Source organism: Peromyscus californicus, unplaced genomic scaffold (genome assembly GCF_007827085.1).
Source record: "Peromyscus californicus insignis strain IS unplaced genomic scaffold, ASM782708v3 Scaffold_11__1_contigs__length_118956290, whole genome shotgun sequence".
Taxonomy (NCBI): domain Eukaryota; kingdom Metazoa; phylum Chordata; class Mammalia; order Rodentia; family Cricetidae; genus Peromyscus; species Peromyscus californicus.
The window spans coordinates 27,764,581-27,788,020 of record NW_026294402.1 but is presented as its reverse complement, the minus strand read 5'-3'; the positions used below and the strand labels follow the sequence as shown (position 1 = coordinate 27,788,020).

The 23,440-nt window shown below is 49.0% G+C and overlaps 1 protein-coding gene across 1 annotated transcript in view; it reads left to right on the top strand.

The window, feature by feature from the left end:
- Positions 1-22,052, top strand: part of Kcnj5 (potassium inwardly rectifying channel subfamily J member 5) — a 28,929-nt gene extending 6,877 nt beyond the window's left edge. The window contains 4 exon segments of the mRNA XM_052755983.1: positions 13,967-14,208; positions 14,210-14,785; positions 14,787-14,907; positions 19,108-22,052. Of these exon segments, the coding sequence (XP_052611943.1) occupies positions 13,969-14,208; positions 14,210-14,785; positions 14,787-14,907; positions 19,108-19,430 (1,260 nt within the window). The 5' untranslated portion in view covers positions 13,967-13,968 and the 3' untranslated portion in view covers positions 19,431-22,052.
- The last annotated feature ends 1,388 nt before the right edge of the window (positions 22,053-23,440 follow it).

Genomic DNA, 23,440 nt, shown 5'->3' with positions numbered 1-23,440 from the left:
TTGGTTTCTCAGTTCACTTCCTGGAAAACGGGTCAGACAGCACCCATCTTGAAATGGCATAGAAAAGATGGCAGACGGCAGGAGTCTCACAGGAAGTACGCAGTGACACATGACACATGACCCTTGACCCTTGACCCACGACCCCTTGACAGGTCTTTCGTAGTTCTTCCTTCTCATGCTTTGCTTCTCAACTCTTTTTTGTTTGTTTGCATGTTTGTTTTGGGGTTTGGGGTTTTGTTTTGTTTTGTTTTTTGAGACAGGGTTTCTCTGTGCAGTCCTGGCTGTCCTAGAACTCGCTCTGTAGCCCAGGCTGGCCTCGAACTCACAGAGATCCACCTGCCTCTGCCTCCCAAGTGCTGGGATTGAAGGTGGTGCCTCCCTGTGTACAGGGCCATTCTCTCTCCCTTGTGTTCCTGATGGTGAGGTGGCCAGCCTGGGTTTTAAACTTAGAACAACTTGGTGCTTTGAATGCAGTTCCCACACCCTGTGCCTGTTTCTTGGACCAGACACGGGGAAAGTACTACCAACTCCATGTCTTTTCTGAAGGGACTAAATAAACAGTACACACAAAGTGTTCCGAATGAGTGTGTCCCGCCCTCCCGTACCCAGTAGGTTTCAGCTGTAATTCTGGGGGCCATACCTACTGTACCCTGGTTCTCATCTCCCCCATCACCCCCACCCTTTCACCTTTACATAAACATCTGGATAGTCTCCTCATGTGCATTCTTGATGTTGTCGTCTCTGCACTTCTGTGAGACACTCTCTAATCATCCCTGACAAATTGGCACCAGCCCAGGAAATCTGTCCCCCAGGCCTTGGAGAGGAAACAAGTAGTTTTTCATTTTGACTTAATTATTAATCCTCTTCATTATCTAATGCAGAATTCATACAGTGCGGGGATACAGTGACGAAATGTATTAGAATTACGGTAGTTGCTTTCATAGAGATGGCAGGCTTGAATAGAAAAAAATAGACAGATACAAATGTGGGGAAAATGGAAAAGGAATTAATTTGATTTTCATGCCTTTTTATTCGTGATTTTTCATACATCTTCTGCAGAGGACTGGAAGGGTACCTGTGCACTGTACAAGTATACCACAGCCAAGTATCAAAGTGAACAGCTGTGAGCCCCTCCCCCCCCCCCCCCCCCCCCCCCCCGCAGCTCTTCGGGGTGAGCCATGAAACATTCCAGTTTAAGGAAGTTAGCAGTCCTCTCCACAGGTGTACTCAAATCGTTTTTCTAACAGTCTCTGTATTTTCTCCAAGTGAAGTCCCTAAGCAGAATGCTAGGTTTCTCTCTTCTGGTCTCAGACAAGATGACCGTGTCCCTAGAAAGCCCACAAACACTGTCTAGTCCCCTCTCTGCTTTTATCTCAGTCACAACTCTCAGTGTTTTTACTTCTTTAATGACAAGATAGCCAGGGGATTGGTCCACAGCTCCTCTAATTGGGCACTTATTTCTCCCCAGACCCCAGTAGCCTATGCAGGAGGCTTTATGACTTCCTTAGACAGGTGATAGAGAATCCGCCAAGGGTGCTGTTTGAGCCAGCAGCCAATCACCGCCTTCATCTGGGCAGCTTGAGTTTCCAAGGGCCCCAAGCTCACCTTCTGGTGCACCGCTGGAGCCAGCTGGTCCCTTTTTTGTGCAGCTAGAAGTCAGGGCCACCTGTGAGGCCTGCTGTGAAATCACTCCATGTCCCTATTACAGCCTCAGCGGTGCTGTTGGCAGCTTCCTAGGAATGAGGGGCAGGACCGGTGCTTTCTCGGGTACCTCTACTTTGCAACTCTAAATTGGGACTAATGCTATGGGAGTCTCATGAGCCAGAGAAAGAGCTTTGGAAGACCCCAACAGAACTGCAGACACCATTGCTATCCCATGATCATAATTCTGTACAGTAGTTGGGCCAGTAGTATTTCACACCACACCTGCCCTTAATACCAATTCAAGTGAAGGGGGCCCGGGACCTTACACTGGAATTTGGCAGGCTCAGATGGCAAATAGTTTCTTCAGCATGATGATTCCCATGGGCAGTTTTCATTCCTTATGAGAAAGAGACAAAGAAAGGGTGGAGATCGATTGGGTAAATGTGGTCCAGGGAACAGGTGTGGCCAGGAAAGGCAGGATTATAATCCATAGCCAAGACCATTGGATTCTGATGGACAAGTAGAAGCTTGGATAGCGTGGGCCTGGTGCTGGCTCTGCTTCTTCTTGTCATGTGGCCTTGGGCAAGTTCCCGTCCTGCTCTGAATCACAGTCTCTATCTGCACAATGGGTGCATAATATTTACTACATAATATTGTCAAGTTAACAAAGGTAAAGGCCCCAGTTCAGAGTTGTCAGTGCGTGTGTGCGTGCGCGCGTGGGCGCATACACACATACACACACACACACACACCACGTCGCTTTCAGAGCTTTTCTACAAAGAAATCACTATAACCTGCTTCAAGAGATGCACTGAACATACGCTTAAAATCAAACTAGCAGAGTCTGAAGCTGTGGGAGCACAGCACAGACCCGTTTCTGTGCATATTGCTCTGGCCTTGATACATGAATGCAAATGTGGTACAGCTGAGTGACTCAGCTGCAACTTCAGGCCTCTGTCTTCCTCCCCTGCTTGACTTAACAGTAATTGGACCTGTGCGGAAGGGCCGTTTTCAGGACTCTCCTCTGAGGAGCAGAGGCAGCTAGGATGCAGGCCAGGGGCATCCTGAGCAAAGGAACCAGCGAGTTTGTGACAGATCCCCAGGAATGGAGTCTGCGCAAGGCTGATGGAGAGGAGCCCTCACCCAGCCCTGGCTTCGCTTACAGCTCCCTTTGGTGGAGCTCTTCTCAGCCCACAGCCCAGCCACCAGAGCATCGTGCAGAGATACAGCCCCGAAGTGATGAAGTGTCCCTTCTGACACCATCTATTCCTAGAGTCACATTGTCCCTGGCTCTACACTCCACTAAGTGCCCCTTGCCCTGCTCCTGGAGCATGGCCTATGCTCGTCACTCCCCCCTAAAGCCACAAGAGATCTTATTACTGTGGCTATGGGAGAGCCTCTTTCTAGGGCCTTCTGCTTAGGGCCGAGTTAAAAGAACCATGCATTCCCCAAGCCCTTGAGAGTCCCCTGAGAATTAGCAACAGCCTGGGTGTAAGCACTGGCACCCGCATTCAGCTCTACTTACGTGGCAGAGCTCCACAGTCCTGCTATGCCGCCATGACTGACAGCTGGTGATGGGCATCCATTGCATCTGAGACAGAAGGCAGCAGAGAGGTGACCTGCTCTACTCCCTTGTCCTTACAGCCTCCCTGAAGGACTTGCATCTGCGGTCAGAACTCTCTGCCCATTGAGAATCTCCCCACCGCCATTAGTGCAATGGAGGACCATGGCCCGTGGCCCAGTGCCCTGCTCTCGGCAGCCCTCTAGAAGGGGGTGCTTGCTCATGAGGAGAAGGTGTGCTCTGTGGGGTGCAGGGTGCCCTGGCAAGCCATCTGCATGACAGAGGGGCTGGGGGGACAAGGCTGTAGGAAGTAGCCAGGGCTTGTGGGAACAGAGGAGACAGCCCTGGACCCCTCTCTGTTGGGGAGTGTGCCCAGATTGAAGGCCCTGCCTCCCTCTGTCCTGAGGACTGACAGTGCTTGTGAGTTAATGAGAAGAGAAAAGCTTGTAGGAAAAGTGTGGCTTTATCTGGACCCTTAGTGCCAGGATCACCATAACGCAAAGTACAGTCTACCTCATTCAGGGAGGAGGTCCTCTTCCCCTCAGCAGCCCAGAAACATAACAGATGCTGAGCTAGGTTCACAGACGCCTTTTTCTTTACCTTGAACAGTGTCTCCAAAATTGAATCCATTATCATCATACAAAATGGAATTTTGATCCCCCCCCCCTTGCTTTCTTTTAATACTGAGACAAAGGCTCATTGTGTAACCTAGTAGGCTCTGAAACTTCTTATGTAGCCAAGGCTACTCACACATTTGCAATCCTCCTGTTTCAGTCACCCCAGTGCTGGGGTTATAGCCATGTGCCACCACGCCCATCTCCATCTCCAAATCTTTCTCTAGACTTTCTAGAAGAAAAGTAGTGGATCCACAGCATCAACCCCACACCGTGCCATCCTGGCACAGTCCTTCAGGAAGTGCGGGTGGACAGGGCTTGCTACAGTCCCCACTGGGCCTTCCCGTGTCCACTCCAAGCAGATGCTTCTGAGACGGAAGGAGGGCAGCATTGTGATTCTGCCAAAAGGGTTGATGTTCCCTGGACCACAGGGGGTCTCCATCTCCTTGGAACAATGAGGGACACTTGGGAGCATGCTGCCTTATGGCTCAGGGGTATCAGGAGGGAAGTAGGAGAGCACAGGGAGAAAGCCCCAGTGAGAGCAGAGAAGCAGCCATGTTCCTGGCAGCCTGGGAACACAGCAGTCAATGTTAATCAGCTTCCTGGCACAGATCAGGTGTCTGTCAGTCTGGCTGCAAGCTGGGTCAGGTTTCTTGCAGCCACAGAAGCATGGAGCAACTTGGCCAGACATTGAGAGCTGATGGGGAGCAGCCTGCACTCAGAGCATGTGAAGTCAAGAGGAACCTGGCCCTGCCACTCAGGCACTGCAGGCTTAAGCAAGCTACTAACCGGCCGTGCTTTTGTGATTTGCAAAATCAAGCTATTACAAGGGACTTCCTAGCTGTGTGTGAGAGGATGCAGGGCATAGACGCCCAGCGCCGAGATTGGCTTGGCATTATTCCTGCTCGGTCCCTGTCCTCAGGACAAGGTTTTGCTGCTCTGCCCCCCTCTGTAGGCAGCCTCGACTGACCCTCCCCAACCTCCTCAGCCACACCCAGTTAAGAAGTGTGCCTTGGATTTCATATCATTCTCTATGTTCCCTGCCATCCCATGAGCTGGCTGAAGTCAGGGAATAGACCTGTGGTCTTCATTCGCCCACTAGAGCCTCCTAGAACCACAGAGTTGGTTGCCCTGTGAACTCAGGGTGGGGCAGCCCTGCCACCCAGGAAGGTACTGAGGGCCATGAGCAGTGATGTCGCTGGGACACCTTGGGAAACATGGAGATTCAAGGAACCCCAGACTCGGTAAGTCAGAACTTGCATTTCAACAATAGTTCCATGAATGGAAGTCACAATAACGCTAGTATGGCGAGCTCCTAGGTTCCTCTATCCCCAGGGCCCAGCCAAACACAAGTGTTCAGTGGGAATTCATTAACTGACTAATTGGCTGGCTGGTTGGTTAAAGCCTTGCTTCTCATTCCCTCGAGCTTTCACACTTAGTGCCTTATGTGCTGTGACCCAGACTGACCTAGGTTGTGCCAGCGAAGAATTCAAGATTAGATCCCACCTAAGCTGGTAGACCAAATACGATGAGGTTTCTCAGGAACTCCCTGATGGGTTTTTAAAGATTTATTTCTGCTGGTCTCTGTGCCAACTAAGCCTCAGAGTGCTCTAAAAAGGGTTTTCACTTTAAGAATGATACTTTTGAAGCGGTGGGAAATCAAGATTGGCCCCTAGGGAAAAGCCAACTTTTTAGGGTGGTTTGCACACAGGCTCTTGGGGGAGGGAGGGCATACACTGGCCCCTCCCTGAGAAAGAGACCCACAAGGTGAGGAGATTGGGCCTTGCCCATTACTGAATCATACCAATTCTCCCCCACCCAGAGCCCCGAGGCCAGCTGTTCCCACTCTTCCTGGGACAGCACCTCTCTTCCTCCCCTTCCCCAGCCAAGCCCTGGCCTATGGCAGCCTAGCCATAATTTCTATGTCCAGCTGAGGAAGTCCATAAGTATCTGGGGCTTTTCCCCTGACAGCTGGATGGCCACCCGTGGACTAGAGGGCAGAAAAGTGGTGAGAAGAACATGGAGTGTTCTGTCCCAGAAGGGATGCTTTCCTAAACTGCTGGGAGGGCGATAAAAACTTCAGTCACTCATGTTCTGCAAGGCCAGCCTGAGAGCCTCAGGTCTCAGGGTTCCTGGGTCACCATTACATCCTGAAGCCTCAGGTCTCGGGGCCCTCAAATGCCCTGCTCAGGGATCCCATTCTAATGCCTACTCACAGCTCAGAGCTGCTCTCCCCGCAAGGCTTTCCTGGTCCCACTGCGCATGGGGGCCTCTTCCTCCCCAAAACCTTTCTACACTTTTGCTGCCCTGATCTGGGGCAGCATCCCAGGAGCAGTAAGGAAGCTGTTAAGAACTGTGCAGGCCAGCCCCAGAGGAACTGCTCACAGCCCCTGTTCCAGCTCTGCCTAGGGTAGGCCAGCAAAAAGGAAGTGTTCTTAGAGAGTTCCCCACATATGACTTCTGGGGAAGATAAGCCGAGGAGGAGTTCCTAATCATGGTATGAAAAATAGAGAAATTCAAATCTACAAACAGTGTGTGTGGGGTGGGGGAGTATAAAACAACACACCATGCACCCTCGGGAAGATTTAGACGTTCCTGTTTTCCCCTTTTGTAAAACAAAGACAAAAATTCCCCTCAAAGTGGAGGAGACGGAGCCACAGGCTCAGGAGGCTCTCAACCCCGTTGGCTTACCTTCCTTGACTAGTGGAGCACTGTCTGGGAACTAAGGAGATCTGGCACCTGGCAGATCCTCTACTGAGCATCCAGGTCTGCACTGTTTCCATTTCCACCACAGGAGATGGCCACAGACCTGACTAATATCACAAAACAGCCTCCACTTAGCATCAGAGGTATAGCCACTGTGTGATCACGACCCTGCTCAGTTCTCATATGGAACCTGAGCTCCTCTACCCTGCTCCTGGGGACGTGAGAAATCCAGTCTTTGCCCTTGGAGGACTGTGGCTCGCCTCAACCAGCCATCACCAGCTACTGTCTGTCCCCTGAGGCAGCCATTTTTACTTGCTGTGTAGACCCTTCCATCTTTAAAGAAAAGAAGAAACCTACTGACTCCTGCTCCAGGAAAGTCCCTCAGAGGGTGGCTATCAGTAGACCAGGCTGGCATCACCTTCGAACTGCACCAACCATGGGAGCAGAGTACCTAAGTCCTGGGATTTCACAGAGTGTGTTTAGGGATAGGGATCATGGGGGCATCTCAGAATTCTTCCTGGTTAAATGTGCCTTCTCTGTGTAGGATATAGATACGGTTTCTTATGCCTTTAACTCTCTGCATGCACATTACCCAGTTGTGAGTCTCAGTCTTAATTCCCATCTACTGTAAGAAGAAGCTTCTCTAATAAGGGTTGAGTGATGCTTTGATCTATGAGTACAGCAATATGTCATTAGGAGTCATTTTATTGCTATATTCCTTTAACAGAATAATGGTAGCAGGTTTTACCCCCAGGCCCATGATCTATCTAGTCTCAGGTTCTTGGCCTCTTTAGCAGTGTCAAGTATGATTTTCTCTCATACAGTGGGCATTAAATCCACTTTTTTATTTATTAATCTAATTTTTAAAAAGTGGTTGGTCACTCCCCATAACATTTGTACCACTATTGCCTATGTTGCAGGCAGATCTCTGTTGCTGGTTGCAGGGTTTGTAACTGAGTGATACTGATGATTGCTTGTCTTCTCTGGTAGCATGCAAAGTACCTTCCAGCAGCATGAATGCTAGTCAGTAGGGGTGAGGCTTCTAGTTGGGCACCAGCTCGGTTTCTTCATGTTTGACATAAGTGTTATCTTCAGCAATAGGCCTTACCACCAGGCTATGGAAAGTAACTAATAGTCTGTGAATTTGGGAGAGCAATCTATGGAGCTCCTTTGGCCAATGACTCAACATTAACTTTTTTGTTGTTGGCTTGTGTTTTGATTTTTGAGACAGGGTCACTTTACATAGTCCTGCAGTCATGTAACTCACTATGTAGACCAGGTTGTCCTAAAACTCACAGAAAGCTGCCTTCCTCTGCTTCCCAAGAGCTGGGATTAAAGGCATGTGCTACCACACCCAGCTTCAACATTAACTCTTAAAGGAGGAGCTAATAGTATGTAATGTTCTAATCTTTACTGCAGATCTAGATTACTGGTGGACTTCAGATTTTTTTTTTTTTAACTAGAAGGAAGTTATATTCCATTAATGGGCTTCAGTAAAGCTCTGAACATCTATCCTTTCTTCTGGTATTTTAAATCTTAAACTGAGGCAAAGCTGATGCTTTCCTTGCCTCCATCAATGGTCTCCAATGCTGTCAAACCTCATCTAAATATCTAGCACACTCATCAGATTTATCCCGGAATATCCCAGATAGCTCCATAGGGACATGTGCATGTCCTCCTCTGTGCCCCTCCCTCAATTGTCCCTTCATCACATGCCCCAAATTTCAGAGTATGCAGCTGGCACATGGGAGAGAAAGAAAGGAGTAACCCAGGAAGAGGCTTGTGGATTCCCGTTTCCATAATTGGGAAACTTAATCTAAGATAAGATGCCCAGTCCAGTGCTCTGTCCAGGAGGTGCCACCAAGACTGAGTATTGCTCTTATCAGACTGCCATCCAGGGATTCCTGGACCCCTAGCATCCTAGACCTCCCTACGTTCCAGAGATTTCTGCCACTGTGCTGGGTGTCTGGGGGGGATCCTGTGCACCAAAGTCTAGTTAATGAATTGTCAGTTGTATCCATATGCCATCTCAAATCCAGCTCCCTTGATGTGGCTTCTTTTGAGTCTGTCCACTTGTGTTTGGTATCAAAGGAACGAACCCTCTTTGCTGCCCTTGAAGCTGTCTTTGCAGAGACCTTTCATCATGCTCTAGTAATTCTTCCCATGCGCAGGCAAAGGGGCAGCCAGAAGATAAGAGCAGTAACAGGGTGCCCAGATGTAATAGGGTTTGCTCCAGTTGGAGCCTTGAAGAGAGCAGCTGGGATGCTCAGCTTGACTCTGGCAGGCTTGTGCCTTTCTTCCTGCCTCTCTGCTATACACAGTTCTGCACACACTTGGGGTACAAGAGACAGTGCTAAGATGTAAAGTACAGGTAGGCTGGGCCTGCGTTTTGCCTTCTCCACTGCTCTGTGTCCAGTGCCCAGTTCAGGGGTCGGACTATAGCAGTTTCTCAATTCATACCCGCTGGATGGATGCATAATTAGTTGAACTAGACCATGATTTTAAAAGTCTACTTATATTGTCCCTGAAAATCTGTTTGAGTTGATGGGCACATGGGCATTGGAGGCCAGGATTTTCCGAGATGAGCCTGCTCTTAACTTTTAAAGAAATCTGGGTAGTAATGATCCCATGATCAAGGAGCTTAATACCCTCACTGCAAACACCACTGAGGTTTTTATGTGCTTGATTTTTAGATGTTTCTTCTCTCTGTATGTTTAAAATTTGGGAAAATTGAGTACCACACTGCATTTAAATTCAAGGAATGCGAGATTATAAATATATATAGCACCCAGCTTAATGACAGGGGTACAGTCTGAAGAAAATGCACCATTAGGTGATTTTGTAGAGCTTGTTTATACAAATTTAGATGGCTGAGTACAGGCTGTATTACTACTTGACATTGTCCTGGGGGACCAGTGTTATTTATATATGCAGTCTGTCATTAGTCATAGCACTTTATGTGGCGTGGGACCACATTTTATTTATATTTGTATCATGTATCCTTTGTAGGGTTCCCCATGTGGCCCCCAGGCTAGAAGGACAGAGAATAGTAGCTGAGATATACAGCATAGGAAACTGAGGCCGATACAGATAGAACTGTTTTTCTGTGGCCCACAGAGTAAGTTCACTGCATATTGAACTCAACCCCAAGTCCTACCCTGCGTACTGGTAGCTGAGATCGAACACGTGACAGGAAGCAGCTTGAAGGAGAGGTTAGTTTGTCTCAGGGCTTGAAAGGATAGCCCATCACAGTGGAGAAGGCATGCTGCCCAAGCAGCTGGAAGCACAGGCAGTGAGAGCTAGCTCACATCTGGGCAGACCAGGAATCAGGGAAAGGGGTGGGACTTCTGTGGCTCATGTGCTTTCTTCTTCTCCTTTATGACTCAACCTGGAGCTCCAGGCCATGGGCACTGCTGCCCACATTCAGGGTGAGTCTTCCCTCTTCCGGTTTACCTCTCTGAAGACACCCTCACAGACAAGCCCAAAGTTGTGTCTCATTAATGACCTACGGGATTCTTAACCCCACCAAGCTGAGTACAGAACTTAGTCATCACACACTGGGTGATACAAGGAGTATTTTAGGCATATGCATAGCTCTTAAATCAGAAATATGCAGCCTATTTCTCCTTCTCCTAGCGCACAACTTTTTCAGACCTGGGTAGAGGTGTCCTAAAAAAAAAAAAAAAAATCTTCCTTCTAAGACATCACAGGGCCCTCTCCTATAAGAAGGCATAAAGTGTATTTAAAAATAGGAAGGAAACAGTACAGAAAATCAGCAGAGCCAAGGGCAGAACACACTTTCTCAAGTGCCCTGAACAGGGACTCATTCTCATGGCCCTGCCTTAGCCCTGCTCAGCATGTGTGGCTGGGAGAGCTCATTAAAACACTCAGCTGGAAGCCAGTGTGGATGGCCACAACCCAGTCCCCAGGAGTGCAGGGGCTTCAGGGTTACCAGCCTAGTTCACCAGCTCTAGGAATCTCTGGTCAGGTTTTGGGTACAAAGACTCACCCAAGGGGCAGAACAAAATCCCATAGTCTATAAAGATGGCCCAAGCATTTCCCTTTTTATTTCATTTATCTTTGTAACTACCACATGTGAAAGCAGGGAGCAGGTGGCTGTGTGCAGAGAGGGAAATGGCCAATGGATGTCGGAGACAAATGGCCCTTCAAATGGATGACTCTTCAATATGACATTTTAAAGGTCACCTTGAAATTGCTGCAGCCACCCAGGTAGCAAAGGAAAAAGGCGCGAGAGTCCTAAGATTTCTCAAGATGGCCAAAATTACCTTGATTGGCCAATGGGAAGGTGGTTCAGTGGTCTATGTCACTGGTATTTTGCTCTTGTCCCCACTCATCTCTAGTCTTGTGATCTCTGTCAAAAGAATTCAGATAAGACATAGAGATATAGTTAGAAGACTATTAGTTTATTAGAGTAACACGGGACACCCTCAAGGGGTGAGAATGAGCCATGACCACAGAGAACTTGTGTCGATTTACATTTTAGCTAGACCACACTCTTTCTAGTGGCCCTGAAGTAGACAGCTGCTCTGGCTTCATCTCTTTTGCATTGATAAAGTACCCTGACCAAGGCTGGGGTGGTGGTAGCACACGCCTTTAATCCCAGCACTCGGGAGGCAGAGGCAGACGGATCTCTGTGAGTTCGAGGCCAGTCTGGTCTACAGAGCGAGATCTAGGAAAGGCGGCAAAGCTACACAGAGAAAACCCTGTCTCAAAAAAAAACAAACGAATAAACAAAAAATAAAAACAAAAAAAGCCCTGACCAAGAGTAACCTGTGAGGGGAAAGGGTTCATTTGGTTTCTAACTCCCAGGTCACCTTCCATCATTGAGGGAAGTCAGGACGGGAACTCAGGGCAGGAACCTGAAGCAAAAGAATTCTGATTGCTAGCTCACTCTCTGACTTGCTCCCTGGCTCGTGTTCATCTAGCTTTCTTCTACAGCTCAGACCCACCTGCCTAGGGATAGTGCTGCTCACAGTGGGCTATGCTCTGCCATATCAATCATCAGTTAAGACAATCTCTCACAGACATGGCCACAAGCCAATCTGATGTAGGCAATCTCTTGAGACTCTGTCCTCAGGTGACACTAGATTGTGTCAGGTTGACAGCTGAAGGACAACAGCTTCCCCAAGGGGTATTTTCCTGTCCAGATGATTGACGGCCAATTTGGCTGAAACTTACAGGAGTTGGCATTGGTATGTATGGAATGCATACTGCTGACCTGGAACCAGCTTTAAATAGTTATAAACAAATGTCCTCAGGCAGTTCAGGATGTCCCATGGAAGAACCAGATTTGACTCAGGTCCCTTTCCTCCAACCCATAACTAGAGTCCCGGGCTTCACAGGATGCTGATTATAAAGAACGGATCCAGTCCTCATGTCTGCCAGGCCTGCTAATTTCTGACTGGCTACCTAACAGTTTCATGACCACTTATCAGAATGGTTCCCAGGAGTTCCATAAAGTCCCAAAAACTAGTGTTAGGGAACTTCCCACAAGAGACTGCCTCCAACTAGATTCCAAAGACAGACAGACATACCAAACCCCAGGTGAACAATCCACAGTGTGTGCTTAGATTCAAGCCTGCAAGAGAACAATTTTACTAGACCGGATAACACAGAGTGGTCAAGACACTTTGTTTCTCAGCCAGTATAACAAAGAAAATGGAAGCCGAGGAGAATTATACATTGGGAAAGGGTGTTCTTGTGAAACCCAGGAAAGTTGGTTTATGAAGAATGACCTACGATGACATATGCCAGGGTTAGAGCTCAAAGAAGATTCTTGAAATAGCAGTCTGTTAGCCAAAGCTTGAGCCATAGGACATCACCAAGTCGTCAGGGTTAAGCCTCTGGGGTACAGCAAGATAAAATCAAATTCCGAACCCAAACCGGCCACATGCTGCTTCAAGCATCATTTCCTCGACTGAACAATGGGAAGATGAGCTCAGCACAGTGGCACGCCCCCAGCAACATCAGCACCACAGCCTCAACAGAAGGACCAGGGTTCGAGGTCAGTCTGAGCTACACAGTAGCTTCCCTACCAATCGGAGACTGTCTGAAAAAACCAAGTATAAGCAAGCAAAAACCTTAGCAACAACAAAAGGAAAATGGACAGATTATATATAACCATCTAATCACTTGTGATAGGATTAAACAAGCAAATGGAGGAACATTTCTTAGCTCAACCTCTCCCCCTGAGTAAGCTGTTCTCAATAGTCAGAGGAGTCCACAGTCTTTCCTATCTTTATCAGAGTCTCAAAGCATTTTAAATGAGCTTGAGCAGAATGTCAGGAAGGCAACAGATGGAATCTTCCAGGTGTCCACGTGTCTCTTTGAAGTGTGCCATGCCCTCTAAAAGCAGTCCTTTTGAAAGCCTCGGGGCACGAACATCTCATCCATCTCAATTTCTCCAGGACTAACTAGATCAGATTTTTTCAAGGGTGCATCTACACAGTGGTTTGTCATTTTAATAAGTGCTCAGACGGCCGGCCCAGACTCCCCATACAGACAGCAGGAGTGACCACTCAGTGGAGCAGACATATGCTGCCTTTCCCTTTCCATCAGCTGCTAAAGGCTCCCCAAGGAAAAAGAAGAAGGGAGGCAGGGGCCTTTAAAGAACAGCACAGGCTTGGGGCCAGGTGAGTAGGAATCCAGACAGCAGCCTTCACACTCTCTTCTGGTTTCTTAATCTTTCCATTCTTCATGCAGCAGTGCTTTTGAACCAGTGTGTATCAGGTGATCCATCCTGTTTTTGTGTTTGGAATGCAGCAAGGAACAAATAGACACAAAACCTGCACGTGAGGACCTTGTATCCTAACAAAATATGAGACATCCACACGAGGGGATGGAGAAACGGCTCAGCGGTTAAGAGCACTTGCTGCTCTTGCAGAGGGCCTGAGTTCAGTTCCACCACTCACGTGGCAGCTCACAACTGTCTGTAACTCCATTCCCAGAGGATCTGATGCCTTTTCTGGCTCCATAGCCACCAGGCATGCACACAGTGCACATACACACACAGGCAAAACATGCAAACATATTTTTTAAAACTAAATCTTTTTTAAAAGAAAGAAATGCACTCTATACACAGTATATAATGGGGGTTGCAGTCACTAACTCCAACAGGCTATTACATTAATCCTAAGTGACAATCCATGAAACATAACAAGCATTTAATAAACTGTGGCAATTATTATGTTTCAAATTGCTCTCAGGTTTCTTCAAATATCTTAAACACTTCATGTGTAATTGCCCCCCCAGTTTTATTCATTCAACAAACTCCTGAGCATGGGTCATAGACTATGTTCTTCAGTGTCACCAGGGATACAAAGAAATCCCCAGAAGGGAACAGCCTCCAGTCCCAGGTCTGTACTAATCAGAACAGGGCACACCACTAATGATGTTATCGTTTTAATCCATTGTGTCTCAGCTATGGCTGGCAATTCCAGGAACGCCATGAGCAAAGACATGGAGATAGGAGTCACTTTCCAGGACCACAAGAAGATTCCCAAGCAGGCACGGGATTACACACCGATCGCCACAGACCGCACTCGCCTGCTGGCAGAAGGCAAAAAGCCGCGTCAGCGCTACATGGAAAAGAGCGGGAAGTGTAACGTGCATCACGGCAACGTTCAGGAAACCTACCGCTACCTAAGTGACCTCTTCACCACCCCTGGTGGACCTCAAATGGCGCTTCAACCTTCTGGTCTTCACTATGGTCTACACTATCACATGGCTGTTCTTTGGCTTCATCTGGTGGCTCATTGCTTATGTCCGAGGTGATCTGGACCATGTGGGTGACCAAGAGTGGATTCCTTGTGTTGAAAACCTCAGTGGCTTTGTGTCTGCTTTCCTGTTCTCCATTGAGACAGAAACAACCATTGGCTATGGCTTCAGAGTCATCACTGAGAAGTGCCCGGAGGGGATCATACTCCTCCTGGTGCAGGCCATTCTGGGCTCTATCGTTAATGCCTTCATGGTGGGTTGCATGTTTGTGAAAATCAGCCAGCCAAAGAAGAGAGCAGAGACCCTCATGTTTTCCAACAACGCTGTCATCTCCATGCGGGATGAGAAGCTGTGCCTCATGTTCCGGGTAGGTGACCTCCGAAACTCCCACATCGTGGAGGCCTCCATCCGTGCCAAGCTAATCAAATCCCGGCAGACCAAAGAAGGGGAATTCATCCCCTTGAACCAGACGGACATTAATGTGGGCTTTGACACCGGTGATGACCGTCTCTTCCTGGTGTCCCCCGCTCATCATCTCCCATGAGATCAATGAGAAGAGCCCTTTCTGGGAGATGTCGCGTGCTCAGCTGGAACAGGAAGAGTTTGAAGTTGTTGTCATCTTAGAAGGAATGGTAGAAGCAACAGGTAAGAAGATGTTTTGCCCTCCTCAGCTACCTCATCCTCTTCCTGTTCCCTGGAGCTTAGACCACTGTGGCTCTAGAATGTACGCATTTGTGTGTAAGAATTAACCAAATGACAGTGAGGACACCCTGTTCCATCCCCAGCGTGACCCGAGGGGCAATTACCCAAGATAGAACACTAACAATAGCTAACATGGGCTGAGCTCTCCAATTCCTAGGCGTGATTCTAGACTTTAAACATATTACAGCCCTGGGGTCCTTCCACACCTCCACAGGGAGAATTCGGGGTTTAGAAACAGAAGCACAGATGTGAGCAAGCACCACCAAGCAGGACCCCAGAGCCAGCCCTTACACCAACAGGTCAAAGTGCTTCCAGTCCTAAGACAGGTATGGGGTGACTGGGAAGCCTGGCTGACTAAAAGAGATGGTATTTTAGAGTGAGACGTCACGGCCCTACCAGTGGTCCTCAACCTTCCCAACACTGTGACCCTTTAACGCAGTTCCCCATGTTGTGGTGACCCCAACCATAAAGTATTTTGTTGCTACTTCACACCTGTATGCTTGCTGCTCTTATGAATCAAAATGCAAACATCTGATATGCAGGATATCTGATGTGTGACTCCTGTAGGGTCACCACCTACAGGTTGAGAACCACTGCTATACATGTTGTGGGCCTCATCATTAGGAGAGGATGGTGTTGTTTTCGGTTTCTGTGATAGAAAATAGAGTATCACCTAGAATACGACCTAAAGCAACTTGGAAAGGAAAAGGTTTACTCATCTTATAGGTCACGGTCCATCATGGAGGGAACTCAGGACAGGACCTCCAGCAGGGAGGAAATTAAAGCAGAAACCATGAAGGAAGGCTGCTTACTGGCTTGCTCCCTCTTGCTTGCTTAACTTGCTTTCTTATATACAGCACAGGCCCACCTGCCTAGGGATAGTATCACCCATGGTGGGCTGGATCCTCCGATGGCAATAATCAATCAAAATACACCCCCGAGACATTCCCACAGGCTGATCTGATGGAGACAATTGAGAGTGCCTCTTCCCAGGTGATTCTGGTTTGTGTTGACTGTAAAGATTAAGCAGGGTAGATAGTACCCAGCATGCAGCCTTTCCTAAGTTCATGGGTATCCCAGCACAACCCATTTTTAAAGAGCACCTACACTCCAGACCTGGGAGAGATGCTATCCCAGCCACCCTCCCTCAGGAGCAACCTGTCCCCTAGCTTTCCTTCTTCTGTGGCAGATCTCTCTGAGGTAACTCAGTGAGTCCAAGGTCTAAGAGGACCTGAGCTCTAGTTCAGAACCACAGATACCAGCCTCATGGTTGGACCTCCTGCTTCTTGGGAAGGAGGGGGCCACTGGTCAAATGCTGTGACTATCTTCCGTGACCTTCCTTCTCTTTAATTCACCATTAGACTGAGCAGCAGGCTAACCCTAGTGACGATTTGTTCAAAACTCCCCCATGCTCAGAATAACGCATCTTCTTCAAAACCTTACAAATAGTGTTTATGTGCTTCTCACCCCCTTTACAGATATGGATGCTGAACCTCAAAAGTGCCAGGCAGACATTAAGTGTTCATACTTGGGGCTTTCATTTACAAGTCTCCAGCCTTTTCTGCACACCACACTGGTCCCTAAGATGTTAGAGGCTTGTTAAAGGTGACCAAATATACCTATCAGCCCTTGAGAATCTGGCTACTGGCTGGGAGACTCAGACAGCACCTCCACAAGCCTTCCCATTTCCAAGTCAGAGTCAGGCAGGACGATGGTGGGCCCTAGAGACTATGCCTAAGGCTGCCTGGCCATCTGCTGGGGGGCCGGAGCCTAGCCAGGAAGCATATGGTGGCAGCTGGAGGAGCCCCTGGGGCTGAGGCCAGTCAGGAAGCAGGAAGCGCATTCGTGTAGATGGGGACTCTAGGGTCACTGTGTCCTTGGTAACAGGGTCACGATAGAACACAGGATCACTTTCTGGGGAAGGAGCTCCTCTCTGAGGTCCTGGAGGAGGGATCGGGCAGAGACAAGTCTCATCTTGATGTTCTCACTGCCACAGTGTGCAGCAGGGGAGCACCCACAGACCACCCAGCAGAGGGAGTGGGTGCTGATCCCATTTGCGGGCTCCTTTCATATTTCCCTGAAAGCCCTGGCCTATACTGTCCTGTCCTAACTGCTTGGCTTCTTCACCCAAAACCTATGCTAGCTAATCTTTGTTCTCTGTCTGTGGAACCATGAGGGAGCCCAAGACCACCTACTCACAAATGGCATGCATTGTTTCATTGTTATGCTCAGGGAACCCAGCCTTGGCCTGAACTCGGGCCTAGCTTGAGTTGAGCAGCATAGTTCTTCCACACCCTTCCGATGTGAGTCTGGGCACGTTGCTTGACTTGTCTGCAAATGAGGAGAGTCAATCTCATGTGCTGGTGGGAACACGAAAGGACCACATGGAGTGCCACAGGTGCAGCACAGAGCTGATCTGTGCCTTGAAAGGTAACAGGTGCAAGCAGTCAGCATCCTGGCTACAGCATAACCAGGACCATTTCCCTAAAGGATGAACAGGAAGAACGAGGCGGAGAGTCCCACAGGACTTCTGCAGGCACTCTTACGGGAGTCCTGTGCCAGGGTCTTTTCAGAGTCCCTGGGAGCCTGCAGGCACTGGGCCTGGGCTAGACTGGTCAGTATCCAGTTCGGGTGTTCTACCTCTACTGGGCTGACCTGGCTGGGGCAGGCATCCCCCTGAACGCAAAGAGTGGGCTATATAAGCCCACCATGTATGGGATGCTTTGGGGAGCCCAGACTGGTTGTTGACAAGGGCTGGAGTGGGAGCTGGAGAAGGCTCTCCTTCAGTGCCCAGAGAGCACAAGCTAGTACTTCCTTGAGCAGAGATTAAACAAAAATTTGCTTTTCTGTGACCCTAAGCACAGAGGCTTCCTCATCCATAAACAAAACTGCCCTCCCTCTCTGGAGAGAAAGCAACACCTAAAAATAACACAGCCGTGGCGGGGGGGACGAGAGGCTTCGGAGCATCCTAAATCAGAAGCCAGGCTGGGCGTTAGTTTGCTTCTCCTTCCTGTGCATGTTTGTGTATGGATACATGTACATGTATGTCAGCATGTATGTGTTCATGAGTGTGCAGGCTTCTGTTTGTATGTTCACTCAGTACCATTTCCCGATGTTCTGAATGTCTGTCAGTAGCTCCCTGATTCGTCACTCTGAACTTAACCTTGTTCAAAGCCTTGTCCTGCCTCCTTCCCAGTCTCAGCCTTCTAAACGCTGCTCTCAAGAACTGTGTCCTTGTCTCCAAGTGTCTCGTGTCCCCCTTTAGCATCTAGAAATGTACTCCAGAATCTCGCCAGGGCACTTGTCTTTTTCTTCCCTATTGTGGTTTGAGCTCCTCCACAAGGACCATCTTATAGTCAGCTTCACCTTCCAGATCCTTGGCACAAAGTAGATGTTCAAGAGGCGCTTGAAAAAAAATGATTGGATGAACAGACGGTTGGATAGATGGATAATTGGAGGAATGGATGGTGTCTTAGTTACTCTTCTCTTGCTGTGAAGAAACACCATGACCAAGGCAACTCATAAAAGAAAGCATTTCATTGGATTGCTTGCTTGCAGCTTCAGAGGGTTAGTCCATTTCCATCATGGCAGGGAGCACGGCGGCAGCAGGCAGGCAGGCATGGTGCTGGAGCTGGAGCTGAGAACTCACATCTTATCCACAGGCAGCAGGCAAGGGTGGGGAGACAGAGAGACAGAGAGACAGAGAGACAGAGACAGAAAGACAGAGAGAGAGAGGGAGAGACAGAGAGAGACAAACAGAGAGAAAGACTGGTGCCTGATACAGGCTTTTGAAACCTCAATTCCAAGCCCCAGAAACACAACCTTCCAACAAAGCCACACCTCCCAATCCTTTCTAAACAGACTACCAAACAAGCCAAACATTCAAATATATGAGCTTATGGGGGCCATTCTCATTGAAGGCACCACAGATGAATAGATGATTTAATGGCTGGAGATGGGTGTGATTGAGTAGATGGACAGACAGATAATGAATGGATAGTTACATGAATAGATGACTAGATGGATAGATGGATGTGGAGGTGAGTGGGTGGATGGATGGATGGATGGATGGATGGATGGATGGACAGATGGATGGATCAATAAATGGTTGCATCTTAATGCATGTGGTTTCTGCTTCCCTAGGCATGACTTGCCAAGCACGAAGCTCTTACATGGACACAGAGGTGCTCTGGGGTCACCGATTCACACCAGTCCTCACCTTGGAAAAAGGCTTTTATGAGGTGGACTACAACACCTTCCACGACACCTATGAGACCAACACACCCAGCTGCTGTGCCAAGGAGCTGGCAGAAATGAAGTGGAATGGGCGGCTCCTGCAGTACCTTCCCAGCCCTCCTTTGCTTGGGGGGTGTGCTGAGGCTGGGAGAGATGCTGAGGCTGAGCAGGATGAAGGGGATGAACCCAATGGACTGAGTGTGTCCCGGGCAACCAGGGGCTCAATGTGAAGTCTGCGTTCTACCCAGAGCCTCTTCTTACCAGACACCGAGGAGCCTGGGCGGCCAGAGAGGCCAATTAGTTGAGCAAGCTTTGTGGGGCCCCAGGAGCACAGGAGCTCTATGGAGAGGAACAGTGGATTGAGCCCTCACGTCTCCTCTTCGGGGCCTCTGAGCAAGTGGCCTTGCCTAGCCTTCATAGGCAGTGCTTTCTAGGCCTCAGTGAGTGGGCGCATTAGCTAAGGCTGTAGCCAGGGTGGGGTTCCCAGAGAGAGTTCTAGGGTTCCATCTACCCTCTCTCTGATTACCGGCACCTGTTCACTTCCCTCCCGGATTTTGGCTCCTCTAGGGACTGACAACATCACCCCTGATTCTTACCACCGAGGCCTGTAGATTGAGGGAGCGCAATCTGTCCATGGACGCTCAGGCCCACAGCTAGGGATGAGTTCACAGAGGTCTCCTCCCAGGCCAAAGTTACCCAAGTCAGGGACAACACCTTTTAGTCTGAGGCCACAGCCACTTACTAATAACTTCTTTGCAAGGCCCCTTGTTCACCTCTGTTACTTCCTAGTGCGTGTGTGTTTTCCTCTTCTATGTTGTGTGGACACTACGGCTTACAGGGTAATTGAGTTCATTAGCATGACCCTGGGACACTGACAATGGACCTAGGAGCATACACAATGAATGCTGTCCTCACAACTGCCTGGGACTCCTAGTCATACCGTGCCTTGCACTTCAAAAAGGAATCCCAGCAGTTGTGCTTTTGGTAGGACTTTGTGGTCCAAGAACTTCAAAGAACCTGTGAAGTGGTCCTGAACACGTGAATTTCAGAGAGCCAGATGAACTAATTGGTACCAACACAGGGCAGCAGCGGGGAAAGGAAGCGAGGAATGTGTTAATATAGGAATTTGGTGGAGTGATGCATTTAATATAGGAGCCTGGTGGACTGATGCATCCTAGCACTTGGCAGGCAGAGGCAGAATTGTGAAGCTGAGGCCAGCCTGGGCTATATAGCCCTGTCTCCAAAATGCAAGAGAGACTAACAAACAAGAAAACATCTGCCTCAGTTGTTGCTTGGGGGCTCCCAGGAGGAAAGTGGACTATGAAACAGAAGTGACAGATGGCCAAGGGTGGACCAGAGTCTTAGATTGGTACCGAGAGGCCTCTGGACCTCCCTCCTACACAACAGCTCCAACATGGTGGCAGGACCCAGAAGGTAGGCCCTGTGAACAGGAGGTGAGAAAGTCGGTAGGAGAACTAGGAAGCAGAGAAGGGCCTTGAGGTCAACAGCCTTGGAACCTTTTCTCTTCCAGCCTGGAGGACTGATGATCAGGTCAAAGAATCTTAAGTAAGAAAGATAAGCTGAGCCCAGTCTTGGAGAGATGTTGACACGCTCCCCCACACCTCTACCACACCCCCACACCCCGAGTGTCCGTAGTTCTCAACCAGCCTTTGAAAAGAGAAGCACTTTCCTGCCAGGTCCTGGAGCATTTTCCCTGGGATCTACAGGGAGAAACCAAGGTAGCCAAGGGAACAGCTTCTGGACCTCAGGCCTAACCCCCCCCCCCCCCCCCCCCCCCCCCCCGCAGACTGGGTTCCCAGGTCCCTGGGCTGATGAGGAGAAAGTGGCCTGAGATGAACAGTTACACTTATTAGTGGCCCCCACATAGAAGAGGGGATCCTTTACTTGGCACCTGAACTAAATCTTGAGAAGTGGTTTAGGCAGTGAGGGGGGTGTGTGTGTATGTGTGTTTGTGTATATGTGTGTGGTATGTGATTTGTGGTATGTGTACATATGTGTGATGTGTATGTGTGCTGTATGCACATGTCTGTGAGTGAGTGTGTGTGGGTGTGGGTGTGAGTGTAGTGTGGTATGGTGGGGGGGGGGGGGTCCCACAGTGATAAGGTACCAGTTATGGTCTCAAGCATCTTTCTATGGTGAAGCAGGTCTAGCAGGGCATGGGAAATGAGATGCCATCCCCACTCAGGAAAAAAACCCAGCAGGTTCGCAGCACCCAGTAGGTAAGCTGCAATCAGGAATCTAAGGAGGGAGCCTGCTGTTACGCCTGGATGTCTGGGGTAACAGGAAATGCAGCAACTGTCACGAGAGATGGGCACTTGGCCTGGCTTTCCACACCCCAGGCCTTCACAGGCAGGACCAGCTCTTCTCCTTGGCAGGGGAATCCTGTCTTGGTTAGGACCCATAGTGAGTCGAGCAGGTAAGGATAAGAGGCAGCAGGGAATGACTGTCTCAGGGCTCGGCGGTGGGCTGGTTCCTGTTGCACACTTGCCTTATTTGTGTTTCTGAAACACCCCCCAACTGGCTAGGAGAGACCAGTGGTCTGGGGGAGTCAGGGCACTGCTGTGCCAATGAGAAGCTATAGAAGGTATCAAAGAGTGGGTACACTCCTAAAGATCCCCTCAAGCCAGAGCTGATATGTACTGGAATTAGGTAGATACTAACCTCATTCAGGTTTCTATCATGGTGACCTAAATGTGAGGGGACTGCCCTTCACATCTCAAGGACATCTCCATCTCCACAGACAGTTGATTTCACTAAAGTTCATCAAATTCTTCAAATCATTTTCTGGAAGTTCTTGACTAATAAATTTAAAACATGGGTTTATAATTTAATGCCAAGTCTGATGCTGGCCAATATGTCCGTGGGTCACTACTCCTACATATGAACCACATTAGTCATGGTGCTTATTGTATGACTCTGAGCTCATTCCAAACCTGATGGCCCCCAAAGAACTGAGGCAGGGCTGAAGAAGAGGTCAACAATAATTCCCAAAGATCTCTGCTCCTTGAGTTTAGGAAGCTGACTTCCCACCTTAACTACCATGTCTTTCCTCTCTGGAAAAATCCCTTGCTCCATGTGCTGGCAGAAATTTCCCAAAGACAAGTTCTTGCCAGTTTTCTTCCTCCCCACCTATCTGACACCTGCTAGGTTCTGCCAACATAACCACAAGATCCTGTTCCCAGGCCTCTCTGCTTCAGATACAGCTCCCACTGGCCTCCTATACAATCAAGGAACCCACTTGCCCCATTTCACTTGGTGGCTTTGAGATCCTAGCTGAAGCGGTTAGCATTGATGGGGAAGAGCCCCTGGCTATCGGGAAACATGTGCCTGCTTATCTATAGCAACTGGGAACCTTCATTCACACCTCTTATCCCATGGCCTGACTTCCAGCTGGCCTCAGCCATGTGACTCCTGTGGAGCAAGGTCCACAGAAGCAGAAACAGCTCACCCTGGGGTTACATGTTGACTTCTAAGATATATCTTTGCACTTATCGTGTGTGGGACTGCGGTGAGATGCCCCTCACAGATCCCTGGACTTGATTCTCCAACCACTGCAGTGAAGGTATCTGAAGCTCGTTGTTACCACAGAGGAGAGGCATGACACCTCTCAGGCAAACACGGTGGGGCCATCATCCTGCACAGACACCCTTAGGGATCAGCGCCCAGGCTGCAGGCACAGGCAGAGGCCCAGCCCTCACAGTGATGCTCTCAGACTTCCATGCTGTGCTGTAGAGCAGCGTTCCCTTCATCCTGTAGCAGGATAATTAGGGAACACCTTTCTCTGATTCCCAGAGAGCTAACAAGCCTTGGAAGAAGAGATTCTGTGGGAAAGAACGGGTTCTCCTGAGAGTCTACTTAACCACCAGGCTTGGGTTCTCCAGCAGTATCCTAAACTATTGTGTCAAATTTGCCCTCCTGGGGGTATGATTTCAATGTTATGAAAAAGAATATCATGACACTACCAAAAGGTCACCCAACAAGACAGCCTGGCCTTCGACAGCTCTTCCTCATTTAAAATAGATCATTCCTAAATTCCTGGAATCCAGGTACATTCCCACTTGGAACAAACTCACTTTTGTTTTTTGTTAATCTAAACCTGCCAGAATCAGTATTTGGCATTTAGGATGGTGTTGGGGTGGGAGGGGCAGGCCTAGAGAGACCACTGCCTCAGTAACAGGGTTCAGTCTCCACAGGGAAAGCGCGCACTTCAAGGTGGCAG